General features: G+C 44.4%; 1 protein-coding gene across 1 annotated transcript in view; it reads left to right on the forward strand.

The window, feature by feature from the left end:
• Positions 1–20335, forward strand: part of PIK3C2B (phosphatidylinositol-4-phosphate 3-kinase catalytic subunit type 2 beta) — a 149393-nt gene that overhangs the window by 89302 nt on the left and 39756 nt on the right. Inside the window, exons 16-21 of the mRNA XM_040423991.1 lie at positions 1492–1680; positions 9142–9235; positions 9342–9436; positions 10161–10341; positions 10546–10653; positions 12294–12386. Of these exons, the coding sequence (XP_040279925.1) occupies positions 1492–1680; positions 9142–9235; positions 9342–9436; positions 10161–10341; positions 10546–10653; positions 12294–12386 (760 nt within the window). The remainder of the gene's footprint in view (positions 1–1491; positions 1681–9141; positions 9236–9341; positions 9437–10160; positions 10342–10545; positions 10654–12293; positions 12387–20335) is intronic.

The raw sequence follows: 20335 nt of genomic DNA on the forward strand, positions 1-20335 counted from the left end.
GAATGAAGCAGGCGGCTCGGGCGCGTGACGTAGTGAGTAACGCGTCGCCCGCCCGTCCTCCCGGCCTGCCTCCTCCCTCCTCTCTTCTACGGAACTTAGCTGTAAGTAATACAGCTGGATTATACAGGATTAATATGATTTAACAATGCCTACAGGTTAGATAATATTATACAACAGTGAGCGGGGTCAGTGCATTAGAATACAGGGACTGCACCCGTCCCCACTGTCATTCCTAATACAGATGCCGGCCCCCAGCCCTAACACACTGCAGGGACACTATTAGGGGGGGATCTGTGGATGGCACATAGCATAAGATGCTATATATGGGTCATCCACAGATCCCCCCCCCCATAGCAGTGTCATCCACAGTACTCCCCCATAGCAGTGTCATCCACAGATGCCCCCATCACAGTGCCATCCAAAGATCCCCCATAACAGTGTATCATCCACAGATCCCCCATAAGTGTGTCATCCACAGATCCCCTATAACAGTGTCATCCACAGATCCCCTATAACAGTGTCATCCACAGATCCCCCATAACAGTGCCATCCACAGATCCCCTCCATAACAGTGCCATCCACAGATCCCCTCCATAACAGTGTCATCCACAGATCCCCTCCATAACGGTGTCATCCACAGATCCCCTCCATAACGGTGTCATCCACAGATCCCCTCCATAACAGTGTCATCCACAGATCCCCTCCATAACAGTGTCATCCACAGATCCCCTCCATAACAGTGTCCTCCACAGATCCCCTCCATAACAGTGTCCTCCCCAGATCCCCTCCATAAGTGTCCTCCCCAGATCCCCTCCATAACAGTGTCCTCCCCAGATCCCCTCCATAACAGTGTCCTCCCCAGATCCCCTCCATAACAGTGTCCTCCCCAGATCCCCTCCATAATAGTGTCCTCCCCAGATCCCCTCCATAACAGTGTCCTCCCCAGATCCCCTCCATAACAGTGTCCTCCCCAGATCCCCTCCATAACAGTGTCCTCCCCAGATCCCCTCCATAACAGTGTCCTCCACAGATCCCCTCCATAACAGTGCAAATAGACTTCTAGCACAATTCCCTTAAAATATTGCATCGCATATCGTTATCGCAATTTTTAGGGCCCTAATCGCAATCGCACAAAATTCCCATATCGTGCAGCCCTAGTTTGGACCTAGTCCATATCGTCCAGCCCTAGTTTGAACTACAAAACAGGGCCGCTTTTAGTGTTTTTACCAGGGCCACTGTAAGTTACCAATCCGCCCCTGCACGTGGTTTACTCTGTGGACAAGCTTTGTATGAGCTGCATGGATAGAGTATGCTGTCTTTATTTATATTCTATGTCAAAATGACCGAAATATCTTGAAACTTCATCACTTAGGATTTTCATCAGTAAGGGACTTGGACAAATATGTTTTATATTAAATATGTTTAGCAGTATTCGTTGCTATTGTTGTTGCTATACTGTGCTATGATAGAGATTTTTCATGTTTTTTTCAGGTTGACAGATGCAGATAAGAAAAAATTGTGGGAGATGCGCTATTACTGTCACTCAGAGATTAGCTCCCTTCCATTGTTGCTGGCTAGTGCACCAAGTTGGCAGTGGTCATGCCTACCAGACATTTACGTGTTACTTGGTCAGTGGACTCACATGAAACATCAGGATGCCCTGGGTCTTCTTCATGCCACGTAAGTACTTTTATTGCAACTTTTTTTTCAACTTTTTTCAATGTTTGTAACAATTTGTTAATTATGCACTTAACTGTTTGGACTGTTAGAATATTGTAGTCAGTGGTGGACCAGGTAAACCATGGGCCATGTGCTGTTCCCAGACCCCCTCTTAATACAGACCTAGACCAGAACCCCCTAAACCAGATATTTTAAGTGATGACTAGAGTTGAGCGAACCCGAACTGTAAAGTTCGGGTTCGTACCGAACTTTAGGTTTTTCGGCACCCGAACCCGAACATTTACGTAAAAGTTTGGGTTCGGCGCTTTCTTGGCGCTTTTTGAAAGGCTGCACAGCAGCCAATCAACAAGCGTCATACTACTTGCCCCAAAAGGCCATCACAGCCATGCCTACTATTGGCATGGCTGTGATTGGCCAACTGCAGCATGTGACCCAGCCTCTATTTAAGCTGAAGTCCCGTAGCGCCGCCCGTCACTCTGCTCGGATTAGTGTAGGGAGAGGCTGCAGCTGCTGTGAGGGAGAGATCAGGGAGAAATTTTATGAAGAACTGCTTTTTTACTCAGCGATCTACAGCAAATGTGTTTTGTGAGTGCAGTGCACAATCTTTTTAAGCCTGCCCTGAGCTAACTACTGCTGAAAACAAACTTTTTTTTACTTCAGTTTGTCAATATCAATACATAATCGGCAGCCATTTTATGCAACGATAGTGCACCAGCACAGGATATCTGCATGTCTGCAAGTCCAGAAATACAGCTTTTTGCTTACTGGGGTTAAAAAAAAAAACCACTTTCTTTCATATAGTGCACATCTAGGATTAGACGTGCATAAGTGAGTGTCACATTTAGGCCAGAAATACAGCTTTTTGCTTACTGGGGTGAAAAAACCCTCTGATATACTGCACATCTGGGATTAGACGTGTATAAGTGACTGTGAAATTTCGGCCACAAATACGGCTTTCTCATACTGGGGCATACTGTGGTGAAAAAAAAACATCCGTTTCATATAGTGCACATCTAGGATTAGACGTGCATAAATGAGTGTCACATTTAGGCCAGAAATACAGCTTTTTGCTTACTGGGGTGAAAAAAAACCATCTCTTTTATATAGTGCACATCTAGGATTAGACATGCATAAGTGAGTGTCACATTTAGCCCAGAAATACAGCCTTTTGCTTACTGGGGTGAAAAAAACCCTCTGATATACTGCACATCTGGGATTAGACGTGCATAAGTGACTGTGAAATTTAGGCCACAAATACCGCTGTCATATAGAGTTTGAAATAAAAAATTTAATGCAATACCCTACATCAGGGTTTTTATTGGCGGTTAATTATTTTTAACAGACTTAACCACTTTTTACTTTGCTTTGTGAACGCTAACTATGAGGCAAACATCTAATAAGGGACGCGGTCGTGTTGGTGGAGCCTCTGGTGCAGGAAGAGGACGTGGCCGTTCTGCCACAGCTACACGTCCTACTGAACCTACTACCTCAGGTCCCAGTAGCCGCCAGAATCTACAGCGATATTTGGTCGGACCTAATGCCGTTCTAAGGATGGTAAGGCCTGAGCAAGTACAGGCGCTAGTCAATTGGGTGGCCGACAGTGGATCCAGCATGTTCACATTATCTCCCACCCAGTCTTCTGCAGAAAGCGCACAGGTGGCGCCTGAAACCCATGCCCATCATTCTGTCACATCACCCCGTGCATATCGGGGAACCTGTCTGAGCCTCATGTCATGCAGCAGTCTCTTATGCTGTTTGAAGACTCTGCTGGCAGGGTTTCCTAAGGGCATCCACCTAGCCCTTCCCCAGGGGTGGAAGACATAGAATGCACTGACGCACAACCACTTATGTTTCCTGATGAGGACATGGGAATACCACCTCAGCAAGTCTCTGATGATGACGACTGCTGCATCTTTCTGCAGTGTGCAGACTGAAAAGGAGGTCAGGGAGGAAGACTGGGTGGAAGACGATGCAGGGGACGATGAGATCCTAGACCCCACATGGAATGAAGGCCGTGCCACTGACTTTCAGAGTTCGGAGGAAGAGGCAGTGGTGAGACAGAGCCAACAGCGTAGCAAAAGCGGGAGCAGGGTGCAAAAGCAGAGCAGCCGTCGCCAAAACAGTTCGCCTGCTACTGGCCACCGTCACCAGGGACCAAGCACACCAAAGGCAGCTTCAAGGAGTTCCCTGGCATGGCACTTCTTCACACAATGTGCTGACGACAAGACCCGAGTGGTTTGCACGCTGTGCCATCAGAGCCTGAAGCGAGGCATTAACGTTCTGAACCTTAGCACAACCTGCATGACCAGGCATTTACATGCGAGACACGGGCTGCAGTGGAGTAAGCACCTTCAAACCCAAGAAAGGGCTCAGGCCCCTCCTGCTCCCTCTTCTGCTGCTGCCTCGGCCTCTTCCTCCACCTCTGGAAGAACGTTGGCACCTGCCGCCCAGCAAACAGAGGATGTGCCACCAACAACACCACCTCCGTCACCAAGCATCTCCACCATGTCACACGGAAGCGTTCAGCTCTCCATCTCACAAACCTTTGATAGAAAGCGTAAATTCCCACCTAGCCACCCTCGATCCCTGGCCCTGAATGCCAGCATTTCTAAACTACTGGCCTTTGAAATGCTGTCATTCAGGCTGGTGGAGACGGACAGCTTCAAACAGCTCATGTCGCTTGTTGTCCCACAGTACGTCGTTCCCAGCCGCCACTACAGTCCTGACCTCAGTATCTGAGGAAAGGGATTTAGGAGTAATTATTTCAGAAGACTTAAAGGTGGGAAGACAATGTAATAGAGCAGCACGAAATGCCAGCAGAATGCTTGGATGTATAGGGAGAGGTATAAGCAGTAGAAAGAGTGAAGTGCTTATGCCGCTGTACAGAACACTGGTGAGACCTCACTTGGAGTATTGTGCGCAGTACTGGAGGCCATATCTCCAGAAGGATATAGATACTCTAGAGAGAGTTCAGAGAAGAGCTACTAAACTAGTACATGGATTGCAGGATAAAACTTACCAGGAAAGGTTAAAGGACCTTAATATGTATAGCTTGGAAGAAAGAAGAGACAGAGGGGATATGATAGAAACTTTTAAATACATAAAGGGAATCAACTCGGTAAAGGAAGAGAGCATATTTAAAAGAAGAAAAACTACCACAAGAGGACACAGTTTTAAATTAGAGGGGCAAAGGTTTAAAAGTAATATAAGGAAGTATTACTTTACTGAGAGAGTAGTGGATGCATGGAATAGCCTTCCTGCAGAAGTGGTAGCTGCAAATACAGTGAAGGGGTTTAAGCATGCATGGGATAGGCATAAGGCCATCCTTCATATAAGATAGGGCCGGGGGCTATCCATAGTATTCAGTATATTGGGCAGACTAGATGGGCCAAATGGTTCTTATCTGCCGACACATTCTATGTTTCTATGTTACTTCTCCAGGAGAGCCGTGCCTTCCCTGCACAACCAAGTATCCGATAAAATCAAGTGTGCACTGCGCAACGCCATCTGTGGCAAGGTCCACCTAACCACAGATACGTGGACCAGTAAGCACGGCAGGGACGCTATATCTCCCTAACTGCACACTGGGTAAATGTAGTGGCGGCTGGGCCCCAGGCGGAGAGCTGTTTGGCGCACGTCCTTCCGCCGCCAAGGATCGCAGGGCATCATTCTGTGCCTCCTCCTCCTACTCTGCTTCCTCCTCCTCTTCTACCACTTCCTCATCCGGTCAGCGACAGACCTTCACCACCAACTTTAGCACAGCCAGGGGTAAACGTCAGAAGCCGTTCTGAAACTGATGTGTTTGGGGGACAGGCCCCACACCGCGCAGGGGTTGTGGCAGGGTATAGAACAACAGACCGACGAGTGGTTGCTGCCAGTGAGCCTCAAGCCCGGCCTGGTGGTGTGCGATAATGGGCGAAATCTCGTTGCAGCTCTGGGACTAGCCGGTTTGACGCACATCCCTTGCCTGGCGCATGTGCTGAATTTGGTGGTGCAGAAATTCATTCACAACTACCCCGACATGTCAGACCTGCTGCATAAAGTGCAGTCCGTCTGTGCGCGCTTCCGGCGTTCACATCCTGCCGCTGCTCGCCTGTCTGCGCTACAGCGTAACTTCGGCCTTCCCGCCCACCGCCTCATATGCGACGTGCCCCCCAGGTGGAACTCCACCTTGCACATGCTGGACAGACTGTGCGAGCAGCAGCAGGCCATAGTGGAGTTTCAGCTGCAGAACGCACGGGTGAGTCGCACTGCGGAACAGCACCACTTCACCACCAATGACTGGGCCTCCATGTGAGACCTGTGTGCCCTGTTGCGCTGTTTCGAGTACTCCACCAACATGGCCAGTGGCGATGACGCCGTTATCAGCGTTACAATACCACTTCTATGTCTACTTGAGAAAACACTTAGGGCGATGATGGAAGAGGATGTGGCCCAGGACGAGGAGGAGGAGGAAGAGGGGTCATCTCTAACACTTTCAGGCCAGTCTTTTAGAAGTGGCTCAGAAAGAGAATTTTTGCAACAGCAGAGGCTAGGTACAAATTTGGCCAGCCAGGGACCACTACTGGAGGACGAGGAAGAGAAGGAGGATGGGGATAAAGGATGTTCACAGCGGGGTGGCATCCAACGCAGCTCGGGCCCATCACTGGTGCGTGGCTGGGGGGATACGGAGGACGCATACGCCTCCCACAGAGGACAGCTTGTCCTTACCTCTGGGCAGCCTGGCACACATGAGCGACTACATGCTGCAGTGTCTGCGCAACAACAGCAGAGTTGCCCACATTTTAACGTGTGCTGACTACTGGGTGGCCACCCTGCTGCATCCCCGTTACAAAGACAATGTGCCATCCTTAATTCCCTCATTGGAGCGTGATCGGAAGATGCGCGACTACAGGCGCACGCTGGTAGACGCGGTTCTGAGAGCATTCCCGTGGAAGCACAAGGCGAAGGCAGGGGAGGAGGAAGAGGTCGCCATCGCAGCTGTGTCAGTGCCAGCACCTCAGAAGGCAGGGTTAGCATGGTCGACATGTGGAAAAGCTTTGTCACCTCGCCGCAACAACCGGCCCCAACTGCTGATATGGAGCGTGTTAGCAGGTGGCAGCATTTGAACAACATGGTGGAACAGTACTTGTGCACACGCCTACACGTACTGACTGATGGTTCTGCCCCATTCAACTTCTGGGTCTCCAAATTGTCCACTTGGCCAGAGCTTGCCCTGTATGCCTTGGAGGTGCTGGCCTGCCCTGCAGCCAGTACTCTCTGAACGTGTATTTAGCACGGCAGGAGGCGTCATTACAGACAGACGCAGCCGCCTGTCCACAGCCAACGTGGACAAGCTCACGTTCATTAAAATGAACCAGGCTTGGATCCCTCAGGACTTGTCTGTACCTTGTGCAGAATAGACAGTTCTAACAGCCTCAACCATCCATCCTTGTACTCAAGTGCACTTATTCCTTTTTTTATTTTTTTATATGTCCCAATATTTTGGGGGATACCCCTATGTAAAAATGCAAAATAACACACATCTGTGTTGGCTACCTATTCCTCCTTCGCCGCCGCTTCCACCTAGACCGCCACGTGAGCCTACACGGCCACATCCACCCATTCAACGCCTCATCAACCTCTTCCTCCTACATCATTCCTAATTTTTATTTTTTTAAGGTCTTTTATGTTTTTTTTATTCGTTTCCCTATCCACATTTGTTTGCAGAGCATTTGCCATGCTCTTAAGCACATTTTGCTGTCTTTTGCAGCCCTCTAGCTCTTTCCATGACATTTTTACAGCCATTTTAGTGCTCAAAAGTTCGGGTCCCCATTGACTTCAATGGGGTTCGGGGTCAAGTTCGGGTCCCGAACCCGAATTTTTTTTTCAAGTTCGGCCGAACCTGCCGAACCCGAACATCCAGGTGTCCGCTCAACTCTAGTGATGACCCAAACCAGAGCAGGTAAATAAATACAAACCCCAAACCAGTCCCCCTGAATACAAACCCAGTGCAGAGCTCGATTAAAGGGAACCTGTCACCTGGAAAACGCATATTAAACCAACCACAGTACCTTAAAGTATCCCCCAGTGTGTTCCTAATCATGATTTTCTTTCCTCATTCTGTCTCCTCATATTTGTTAAAATCGCAGTTTTAATGTCTGTTGGCAGCTTCTCCAAGTCGGGCTTGAAGTCAAGGGGGCACGATAAGCCCGCCCCTTACCCCTCCTCTCTACATTGTGATGGACATCTTGCCGTGATGCGCCGTTCAGTTCCATCGCGCTCGCGCCTGGCCGTCGCTTCTCGTCTTTAGCGTGAGCGTGATCACTGGTTTGCGTTCTCCAGTGCCTGAAGCCAGTGATCACTCTCACGCTAAAGACAAGAAGCGACGGCCGGGCATGAGCTTGATGGAAGTGAACGGCGCATGCGCAGTCTTCAAAATGAAGGCAGTGAGGGAGCCGGAATCGCGCTGTAACAGGCAGCACATAGCGCATGCACAAGAAGAGCACGGTCCCGGCATCACGGCAAGATGTCCATCACAATGTAGAGAGGAGGGGTAAGGGGCGGGCTTATCGTGCCTTGAAGCAAGGAGGCCGCTCCCCCTTGACTTCAAGCCTGACTAGGAGAAGGCGCCAACAGACATTAAAACTGCGATTTAGACAGAATGAGGAAAGAAAATCATGATTAGCAACACAATGGGGATATGGTTGGTTTAATATGTGTTTTCCAGGTGACATGTTCCCTTTAATACTAATACGGAACCTTTACACTTACTGTTTGGATACTCCTCTGCCCCTTGTTGCTCCCCCAAGTAATTTGAGGTGTCGAGATTTATGGCAAAAGCTGCCATTAAATGTTCATCATGTCTCTGGACATCCTCTGTATTGTAATCCGCCAATAGTTGTAGTGGATCTGTCCTCCACGGATACCATTGATATGTAATTTCGTGCAAAAGTACCAACTTTTCTTAACTCTATGCTGCATATGTGTTACATTTAAAGGGAATGCGGTTCGATTTAGTATAAACTCTGCACATTCTGGGTTTAGTGGTCCAGTGGGCGGTCTAACTCAATGATTGACTGCTTTCTCTGTATAAGGCTGAATGCACACGGTCCGTGGTGTCCCGGCCTGGCATCCTGCTGAGAGCAGGAGCGCACGGCGTCATTGGTTGCTATGACGCCGTGCGCTTCATGCCGCCGCTGCACTACAGTAATACACTGGTATGATCTATACGAGATAGCCATGAATCATTGATTAGGACCACCCACAGGACTCCTAAACCCAGAATGTGCAAACCAATAAATGTCAAGTTATACTGAATCTTTTCCTTCAAAACTATGTATCGGTCTGCACAGCCCTAGGGCATCCTGCCTGCAGATCAGACTGCAGGTTTGAACATGACAGGTTCCCTTTACTGAACATTAAAGTATCAAGTTTGTTCTGCATTGTCACTGACTGTGTACTTTCATGGTTTTTTACCAGTTTTCCTGATCAAGAAGTAAGACGTACAGCTGTTCAGTGGATTGATACCATATCCGATGCTGAGCTTCTGGATTACCTCCCGCAGCTTGTACAGGTATGTATTGTACAATGAAATTTATTCTATGGAGAATTTTTTTTTATTTTGGTTTGTTGTTTTTGTTTTGCCTTTTGATCATCTTCCCTGTATTGTCTCTTCTCAGGCTTTGAAATATGAATGCTATCTGGATAGCCCACTGGTCAGGTTCCTACTGAAAAGAGCCATCTGTGACTTAAGGATCACTCACTACTTTTTCTGGCAAGTAGTAGTTGTATATCTTTTTACATTATTGGTTCATAATTGTCTTATGATTTTTGTACCTGTTTGCCATTGAGCACATCCTTAAAGGGGCTTTCCAGGATTTTTATATTGATGGCCTATCCTTAGGATAGGTCATTAGTATCTGAATGGTGGGGTTTGACTAGCCAAACAGCAGTTCTTCAGTAGCTCTGGCACCAGGACTACACAGCTCCATCCTCTGTGGGCGATGCTAGTTACTGCATGGCTGCTCCCAATCACTTCAGTGGGATTTTCAACAGAGCTTTGTAGTTCCGGTGTCGAGAGTGGGACCCTAGACAATCAGATATTGATGACCTATCTTAAAGGGGTTGTCTCATCTTAATACAAGTAACTTACCAATATACTGTATGTGACCATAATGCCTCCTGTTCTCACTTCTCCCAATTTTCCTTGTCATTATAAACTAATCATCTCTAGGGGATACGGCCTGAATGGTTGCTATGGGCAACTAAGCCACTTTTCCTTTACACCAATTTTGATAAAGAACAGTGCAAGCTAAGTAATGTATTTACAGAGCTACTCATCTTTATATGTAGATTAATTCTACAAATAAAATGAACAATGGCGTTAGAAGTTGGATATACACTTTAGACTTTCTCCTGGTATTGTGCAGGTTATATTTATATTGCATGACATCTTTCTGCGAGGACTTTTTAAATGAAGGTTTACATGTTTTGGACAGGCTGCTAAAGGACTGTCTGAAGGATTCTCAGTTCAGTATCCGCTATCAGTACTTGCTTGCTGCTCTTCTGTGCTGCTGTGGGAAAGGTCTGAGAGAGGAGTTTGACCGCCAGTGTTGGCTGGTGAACACATTGACTAAATTGGCGCAGAAGGTTCGGGAGGGAGCTCCATCATCCAGACCCGTAAGTGCGATGGTTGGGTTATTGTCTGTAACAGGGCTAGACACTGTGTACGTCCGTCATCTGATAAACCTCATTAATGGGTATTTATTACCAGGCAAGTCGTATGTATTTTGCCATTAATGTTTTCTTATTTTTTGGGTCTTTACAGTAACAACTTTACAAACGTTCTAGAATACAACGCATATTCCTCTTTCATTTACATAGGAAATTCTGAAAAATGGGTTAGAAGACGTCAAGCAATTCTTCATTCTTAATGGATCTTGTCGACTCCCACTAAGCCCCAGCCTTCTTGTAAAAGGGATTGTGCCTCAGGTATGTTTCCATATCTGTAGTCATGTAGGTCAGTGACCTCCTAAATGTAGACCATGTCACATGAATTATGTTCATTCATTGTGTGACTTTCTATACCCATAGTCATACATACATATGGTATGTATAGTTAAAAAAATACATTTGTCCATCAAGTTCAACCAAGGGATGGGGAAGGATGTGGATGAATGGAAGGGATAAGAGTAAACGTTTGATACAGAGGATGGTAGGAAACCCTTGAGGCATCTGCCAATTTGCTCTAAAAAGGAAAAACTGTCCTTCCCATCTTCAAATGGCGACCACATCATCATTCACAAAGAGAATTCTACACTGTTATACAAGTGTTAGCGGGAGATTTTCTTATCTTCCTGTGCCAGAAAAGTGGCATTAAAAAGTCACAAAATGTGTTTGCGACTTTATAAAAAATAGTTGCAAGTGGCTTTTTTTTTTTTTTTACACTGCCCTCGACACATTTCCCAAAGGGGCATGGCAAAGGCGGGAATGTGGCAAGGATTTGGCCAGCCGATGTGATAAATTTATCTTCATTTACACCAGTTTTCTGGTGCAACTGAAGCCAGAAATCTAGGAGCAGCTCTGAGATTTCTGTTTAGGTGCACGGACTGCAGGAGGATTCGCCTAATTTATGACTAGGCCCGTGCCGCATCATAAATTAGGTGCATCCTCCAGCAGCGCAGGGGATATCAAGCCCAGCATAGAAAGAATCCTGGTCCGACACTGGGGTAGGGGAGGGCAAGTGGCTAAACATTCATAGGACTGAGGGCAGTGGGGACCCTTGCCTGACTGAACAGTCTTTTACAAAGTCACTGTATCGTGCATAAAGTCTCACTACCCCTTTCCTCCTTACCTCTGTGTGTCTGCCCCCATTCATTTTTCTTTATTTATGTTTTTGGGTTTTTTACTCCCTTCCCTGGTTTCTGCATCTTTTTGCTTGATAGACAGGGCATGCATTCAGGTGCATCCATTCCTGAGCTGTCACCAGTGTCAGGAAATGTCATGGTTCTCCTGCTGCTGTGCATCAGCAGAGGACGTCTTTTTTTATTTTTTTTTGGTCTGAGGACACACAATGGCCAAAAGTACTTCCGAAAAATCTATACTCAAGTCAACTAAAAATATAATAATTTTTTTTCATTGTGAAGATGGAAATCTCATGAAAAATTCTTAGTCCAGTCTCGCACAAACACCGTATTCCATCTACTAGAAAAAAAAAGTTTTGTGGCAATTGGTGGTGGTAGGGGTGGGGGCCAAAAACTGGATCTTTGTCCGGGGTGAAGGAAGCAAATCTAGGCCTTTGTGTTCAGTTGATGCATCCCACGTATATGTACAGCAAGGGATGAGCTGCCAACCCTTAGGATCTTTTTGCATGGGCCAATAGCGGCTCAAAATGGGTGCTAATTTAAAGGGCCGTTTACATAGGCTGATAGAAACCATGAAGGACTAACAATCATTAGTACAATTGTTCGTCCCCCATAATGTTTGCATGTTGGCAAACAGTATGGGTGATGAGCATTCACACGAATGTCTGAGGAGATGCTAAGTCCTTTGATCATAAATCTGCAAAAATAGTTAAAATCTGTTATTAACCAAATGCTTTTTTGTAAACTCTCATGCATGTCTTTCACCAGGGCTGCTCACATTTCAACTCAAATGCCGTGCCACTGAAACTTACTTTCCAGAATGTGGATCCACTGGGAGAGAATATACCAATCATTTTCAAGGTATCCATCTGCAACTGTGCAGTGTGATGTAAAATATATAGTACTACATGCATCCCCTATCAATGAGCTAAGCTAAATCCCAGCCTGCAATATTACACTGGAATTTTTGTATCTGGATGTGCTATGTGATTTGTCTATGTGTAGGTATTGATAAAGGTTTACGAAGACACACTTGTCTCATTGTTATCAGTGAGGACTTTGCATACCTTTTCAGTGAAAAAGAAGGTAGTCTGTTGCCTTTCAAAAGTTCTCAGGTACCATAAGGTCCTGCTCCGCAACCATTTTTTATTTGTATTTTTTTTTATTGATCCACTTTTACCAAACTTATCTGATTCTCAAGACAAAATGATGTGTGTGTATTGGGCTATTAGATACAGGAAGTAGAGCTATAACATAAAGCTAAAAGCATCAAAATCACTATGATGACGAGGCAGCAGCAACTGTATATACAGTCAAGCATAGCATATTTTTGGTAGCGGGATAGTGGACAACCAGTATCAAGAGAATAGGTCTGTTTTACCCGAGAGACCTGCTCTACAATGTAAAACTACTAAAATGCTTCATACATTTTGTTTTTTTACCAAATTTTTATTGGCATGACAAAAGACAAAATCATAATACATCAGTATTGTAGACAATGTGTTCAATAAAGCAAATACTTGTTCAATTCACATTGGATTCATTCCACTCATAGCCAAACATACAATTTTTCATTTTACTCCCCTTCTTACCCAGTCCTCCTCCCCTCCATACTCCCACCCCCCGCTCCCTCCCCTCTTTTGTCCTCCCTGAACGTCCCGGCCACTCACTATATCAGAACTATCTCTTTCTCTGGGAATATCCCAGTCAACTCATCTTCCCTCGTAAGACCCCATATTCAAGCTTTTAGGTCCCCTAACTGGCCCTTCAAATTCTCTTGTAGGTACCATGCTGTGAGTTTAAAGGGATCCATCAGTGTGGAATATTCTGATTTAGGAACATAATGTAACATAAATACTCTCCATGTTTTGTATAGTTTTTTCCCCAGTATTTCTTTTCTGGTGGTAGCATCACGCCATTCTAAATGAAATAAATGTTTGATTCGACCTAGCAACATTTCAACACTGGGGACGTCTGCTGACAACCACAGTGACAATATGCATCTTTTTGCTTCCAACAATATCTTATGTTCAAGCATAGACAATCCATTCTTCTCTCTACCCCCCTCGTTTTCCGTTGTCTCTTTTGCTTCTGCCTGAAATATAACTAATAATGGCGATAGTTCAGACCGGCTATTACCGAGCCGTTTCAGTATTGAAAACACTTGAGACCAAAATCTGCCCAATCTGAGACATGCCCAAAGACCGTGATATAAATCTGTCCCTGGAGTATCACATTTAGGACAAGCGGTAATTCTATCGGGTCTAGCTAACGAAGACGGTAAGTCAAACCCATATATTGCCCGATGAAGTATCTTGAACTGGGTTTCTCTCATCTGCTCATTAGGGACTGCTTTATACACTGCCTGAATACCTGACCGAGCAATTGCCTCTATCTCCGTCACCCCCAGTTGAGTTTCCCATTTTTTTTGTATAAATTCACAGCAAAAGAATCCTCCCAGGTAGCTCGAAGTACGTTATATATCCCTGAGATAGACAACTTACTCTTATGCCCCAGAAATGAGTCAAACTTGTTCCGCTGCCATTCAGTAGATAAGTCCCTTATTAAGCCCTTTACATAGCTTTGTACCTGTAAATAAGGAAACTGAGTTGGTCCCTGTAGATTCCATTTCTCCTCCAATTTACCCAGCGATGCCCATCTAGCCTCTTTCATGTATCAAATCTCCTATCCTAGTCACTCCCCTGGTTGCCCAGGATATTGAAAAGATTTTTCACCTTCTTCCCTCCCTAAAGAAAATGTATAAACCTTTTCTCAAGGTCTGCAATATCCGCGTGTCGTAGAAGCATGGGTATAGTCTGAAGAGGGTACATCAGCTTCGCTGCCCCCATCATTTTGATCAATTGGCAACGCCCCATCAGGGAGAGGGGTAGATTTTTCCATCTGTCAAGATCCCTTTTAATTTTAGAGAACAGTGGTGGGTAATTCAGTCTATATATGGAATGCAGTGATTTCCCTATTTTAATCCCCAAGTATGTAAGTTGTGTCGACGGTTTAGCAATACAAATCCCAAAGAGCTGATATAGACCCCATCATCGCCCTGCGCCAAATGAAGCAATTCACATTTAGACCTGTTTACTGTGTATCCGGAATATCTTCCGAAATCACTCAATAGCTCCATCACACGCCCCAGGTGTTTCGGGCGGGCCAAAAATTAAATTATATAATCTGCGAACAAAGCCGCTTTTGCCTGAGACCCCCCAACCTTGATACCCTCAAAGACATTGGATTCACATAATTCTCTAGCAAGTGGTTCCAGGGCTAGATTAAATAAAAGGGGAGATAGGGGACATCCCTGGCGGGTGCCTTTCTGAAGATAAAAGGGTTTAGAAAGGAAGCCCTGGGTATAGACCCTTGCCTTCGGGTTATGGTACATCTGGGATAAAAATGTCCTAAAAGCTCCATTGAAGCCCATCTTATCTAGTACAGCTCCCAACCATGCCCACCGTACGTTATCAAATGCCTTTTCCGCATCTAGGGTGAGCATGGTTGGGAACTCCCCCCTAACTGTAAGATGTTGCACCCTGTCCAGAATCATCAGAACAGTCCTTATATTTGTCACTGCGGATCTGCCTTGTACGAACCCTACCTGTTCTTGTCCTATTAACTGAGGCATTAACGTAGCCAAGCGATCAGCAACAATCTTGGCCATCAATTTCGCATCAACATTTATTAAAGAAATGGGCCTGTATGAACCCGGTGTCAAAGGGTCCTTCCCTGGCTTGGGCAGCAGTTTAATATAAGACATATTCTCATTGTCTAATGACATACGGCCCTGGAAGACCCCATTAAACAGTTCTAGCAAAACAGGAGATACTTGGGCTATAAGAGCCTTAAAGTATTCCCCCGTGAATCCATCAGGACCTGGGGCTTTAGAACTACCTAGGTGTTTAATGGCCTCCTGTAATTCCTGCAAGGAAATGTTTGCATTCAAAAAAAGGAGCTGTTCTTCAGTTAATCTGGGCAATTTAACCCTATTTAAAATAGTGTCTGTCAAGTCGCATTGTATATAGAGGCAGACTCATTAGCTGGCCTAATTCATTAGCTGAAAGTACTAGCTTCAAGTACTACATTAAGTACTAGTAAAGAGATATTGCAGGAGATAGTCAGGAGGTAGGCTGGAAGGTGGAAACAATACAAAAAAAAAAAAAGGTAAGATTTGTTTGATTTAAAGTTACAAATTTATTTTTTAATTTTTTTATTTTTTTTCTCCTCTTTAAAATGGCAGACTTGGTTCAGTGCAGGAATTGTTGTGCATTTATTTCATGTTCCACTCTTTGGAGATTCGGATGCTGTCAGATCTGTAGACAGTTCTCCTTACTGCAGCAGGAAATTGCATTTTTGAAAGTTGAAATATTTAAATTATCGGTTAAACAAACTCCAGCTAGGACTGCTGCAATGCCACTGCCACAGAGGACCCCCAGAAATGGCAGATGGGTTAATGTAGGTTCTGGAAGTCTTAGAGTGGTGGATAGAAGACATGTCCCACAGTCGGTGGTTCTCCATAATTCATTTGCAGCACTCTCAGAATGTAAGGACAACATGGATATGGACTCAAGCACAGAGGGTGAGAAACCATCGACTCCTATGTCTAATGTATGCAACAAAAAAGATAAAGTGAAGTCTCAAAGGATGCAGCTGTTGCTGGGTGATTCAATCATAAGAAGTGTGGTTTTGTGAGATGTCTCCCTGGGGCTACTGCTAGAAGAGATAGAAGACGTATTATTAATATTGTTAAGCAAGCAAAGCAGGAAGGGGACGTGGATGTTCTTGTCCATCTAGGGACAAATGACCTGGCTTGCAATGAAGTGTCAGAGGTGAAAAAATCTTTTATCACACTTGGTAATGACGTACAGGATTTTGCATCCACCATTTCATTTTCTGAAGTTCTGCCTGTGCATAATGTTCAGAATGATAGGCAGAGGCGCATAAAGGAGTTCAACATATGGCTTGGTAAATGGTGTCAAGAGCAAGGATTTGGCTTTGTTTCTCATGATAGCTCTACTTGGAATAGAAAGGAACTGTACAAAAAAGATGGTTTGCATCTTTCTCTCAAAGGAACAAATGTACTTAGTGAACAACTCCAAGAATTTGCGAAAGAGTATTTAAACTAGGAAGGGGGGGCAAAAGAGTGAAAATAAGAGTCCAATTGCCCCCCGAAACAATGCCAGAACAGGCCAGAAGCACTGAGGTTAAGAAATGATAAGCTCAGAGTCCTGTCTACAAATGCTCGCAGTTTAGGTAAAAAAATCAATGAACTTGGGTCAATAATGGCATCTGAGAATGTAGATTTAGTGGCTGTTACGGAGACATGGTTTAATGAAAGAAATGACTGGGACATAACCATACCAGGGTACTCTTTATACAGAAGAGACAGAGAAGGCAAGAAAGGAGGAGGAGTGGCCCTGTATGTGAAAGATAGCATTAAATCTAACCTAATACAAGTTGGTGAGGCCAACATAGAGTCAGTTTGGGTTACGTTGCAGTTTGCTAACCATGCAGTAACTCGTGTAGGTGTGATATATAGACCACCTGGTCAAGTTAAAGAACTAGATGATCTACTAGTTGAAGAAATAGCTAAAATGACAATGAAAGGAGAAGTTATCATTATGGGAGATTTCAATCTTCCAGATATAAACTGGAAAACCAAAATAGCAAGTTCTACCAGGAGTACAGATATTCTAAATTCCCTACTGGGGTTATCTCTACAACAAGTGGTTGAGGAGCCAACCCGGAGGGAGGCCATTTTGGATTTGGTATTCACAAACGGGGATTCGGTATATGATGTCATTGTAGGCGAAACCTTGGGATCTAGTGATCACCAGTCAGTGTGGTTTAATATAAGAACTGTGAAAGAGTCCCACCACACAAAAACAAAAGTTTTAGATTTTAGAAAAACAGACTTTTCAAAAATGAAATTAGTCATAAATGAGTCCTTATCAGACTGGAACGGATTACATGGAGTCCAGGAGAAATGGGACTACTTAAAAGGTGCATTATTGAAGGCAACAGAAAATTGCATTAGACTTGTCAGTAAAAGCAAAAAAAGGAGGAGACCAATGTGGTACTCAGCAGAAGTGGCCCAAATCATTAAAAATAAAAAGCTAGCATTTTGTAATTATAAAAAAACCCAGAGCAATGAAGATAAGGAAATCTACAAGATTAGGCAGAGAGAGGCCAAGCAAGTTATAAGAACTTCTAAAGCGCAGGCAGAAGAAAAACTAGCTCAGTCTATGAAAAAAGGGGATAAGACATTCTTCAGATATATAAATGAAAAAAGGAAATTAAAACAAGGAATAACTAAATTAAAAACAAAGGACGGAAGGTATGTAGAAGAGAATAAAGGGCTAGCCGACTGCCTTAATGAATACTTCTGTTCAGTTTTTACAAAAGAAAAAGGAGAAGGACCTCCACTAGAAAGAATGACTATTAAATCGTTTGATGCATGTATCTTTACAGAGGAAGATGTTCTAAGTTTGCTGTCTAAGGTGAAGACAGATAAGTCACAGGGGCCTGATGAGATACACCCAAAATTATTAAAAGAGCTTAGTGGTGAGCTGGCAAAACCGTTAACAGATTTATTTAACCAATCATTAGTAACAGGAGTCGTCCCGGAAGATTGGAAATTGGCAAATGTCGTGCCCATTCACAAGAAAGGTAGTAGGGAGGAATCGAGCAACTATAGACCAGTGAGTCTGACATCAATAGTAGGCAAATTAATGGAAACCCTATTAAAGGATAGGATTGTGGAACATCTAAAATCCCATGGATTGCAAGATGAAAAACAACATGGGTTTACTTCAGGGAGATCATGTCAAACAAATCTTATAGATTTTTTTGACTGGGTGAATAAAATAATAGACGGTGGAGGTGCAGTAGACATCGCATATCTAGATTTTAGTAAGGCTTTTGACACTGTCCCACATAGAAGACTTATCAATAAACTGCAGTCATTGAGCATGGACTCCCATATTGTTGAGTGGATTAGGCAGTGGCTGAGTGACAGACAACAGAGGGTTGTAGTCAATGGAGAACATTCAAAACAAGGTAATGTTACCAGTGGGGTTCCACAGGGATCTGTACTGGGACCGATTTTGTTTAATATCTTCATAAGTGATATTGCAAAAGGCCTCGCTGGTAAGGTTTGTCTTTTTGCTGATGACACAAAGATATGTAACAGGGTTGATGTTCCTGGAGGGAAACGCCAAATGGAAAAGGATTTAGGAAAACTAGAAGAATGGTCAGAACTCTGGAAACTGAAATTTAATGTGGATAAGTGCAAGATAATGCACCTGGGGCGTAAAAACCCAAGGGCAGAATATAGAATATTTGACACAGTCCTGACCTCAGTATCTGAGGAAAGGGATTTAGGAGTAATTATTTCAGAAGACTTAAAGGTGGGAAGACAATGTAATAGAGCAGCACGAAATGCCAGCAGAATGCTTGGATGTATAGGGAGAGGTATAAGCAGTAGAAAGAGTGAAGTGCTTATGCCGCTGTACAGAACACTGGTGAGACCTCACTTGGAGTATTGTGCGCAGTACTGGAGGCCATATCTCCAGAAGGATATAGATACTCTAGAGAGAGTTCAGAGAAGAGCTACTAAACTAGTACATGGATTGCAGGATAAAACTTACCAGGAAAGGTTAAAGGACCTTAATATGTATAGCTTGGAAGAAAGAAGAGACAGAGGGGATATGATAGAAACTTTTAAATACATAAAGGGAATCAACTCGGTAAAGGAAGAGAGCATATTTAAAAGAAGAAAAACTACCACAAGAGGACACAGTTTTAAATTAGAGGGGCAAAGGTTTAAAAGTAATATAAGGAAGTATTACTTTACTGAGAGAGTAGTGGATGCATGGAATAGCCTTCCTGCAGAAGTGGTAGCTGCAAATACAGTGAAGGGGTTTAAGCATGCATGGGATAGGCATAAGGCCATCCTTCATATAAGATAGGGCCGGGGGCTATCCATAGTATTCAGTATATTGGGCAGACTAGATGGGCCAAATGGTTCTTATCTGCCGACACATTCTATGTTTCTATGTTTCTATGTGTCTCATCTTTATATAATGCTTCATAATAGGATCCTACTATAGTATTGATTACCGCCGGATCATGACTCAGATTACCTTCAGTGTCTTTTAAACAGGCAATATATTGGGGGGTTCTCATCCCTTTGGCTAGGTTTGCTAATAGCCTCCCCGACTTGTTACCGTATTTGTACAGTTTTGTTTCCATTTCTGGCTGTTTTAAAGATTCCTTTTCTCTCACACAATTTTCAAATGCCTGACGCTCTACCACCCACCTCTGTTTATTTGTTTCAGACGGATTACTCATAAAAATGGAGTAAGCTTCCCGTACTTTCTGGCTCGTTTGGTTAAAGGATTGTTGGGCCTTCTTGATGCTACTCACATACCCCATGATCCTTTCCTCATTACTGCTTTTGAAGCATTCCTAAATAGCTTTGGGTCATCTAAATGTGCCTCATTATCAGACCTAAATTCCTCCCACCATATAATTCGTTTTTCTAGAAATTCCTCTCTTGCACACAAATGAGAAGGAAAGCGCCAGATGTAATCTAACCCCCTTGGGTAGGTCTCCAGCAAATCTACCGATATCGGCGCATGGTCTGATATAACAATATCGCCAATCTCCGCCTCCTCCACCCTATGTGATAATGAGTGAGATAGGAGTATGTAATCAATCCGTGACCATGAGGATTGTGGTTTCGAGTAGAAAGTAGAACTACGGTCATCTGGATGGAGTTGGCGCCATGGGTCTATCAGACC

This window comes from Bufo bufo, chromosome 3 (assembly GCF_905171765.1).
Source record: "Bufo bufo chromosome 3, aBufBuf1.1, whole genome shotgun sequence".
NCBI lineage: Eukaryota > Metazoa > Chordata > Amphibia > Anura > Bufonidae > Bufo > Bufo bufo.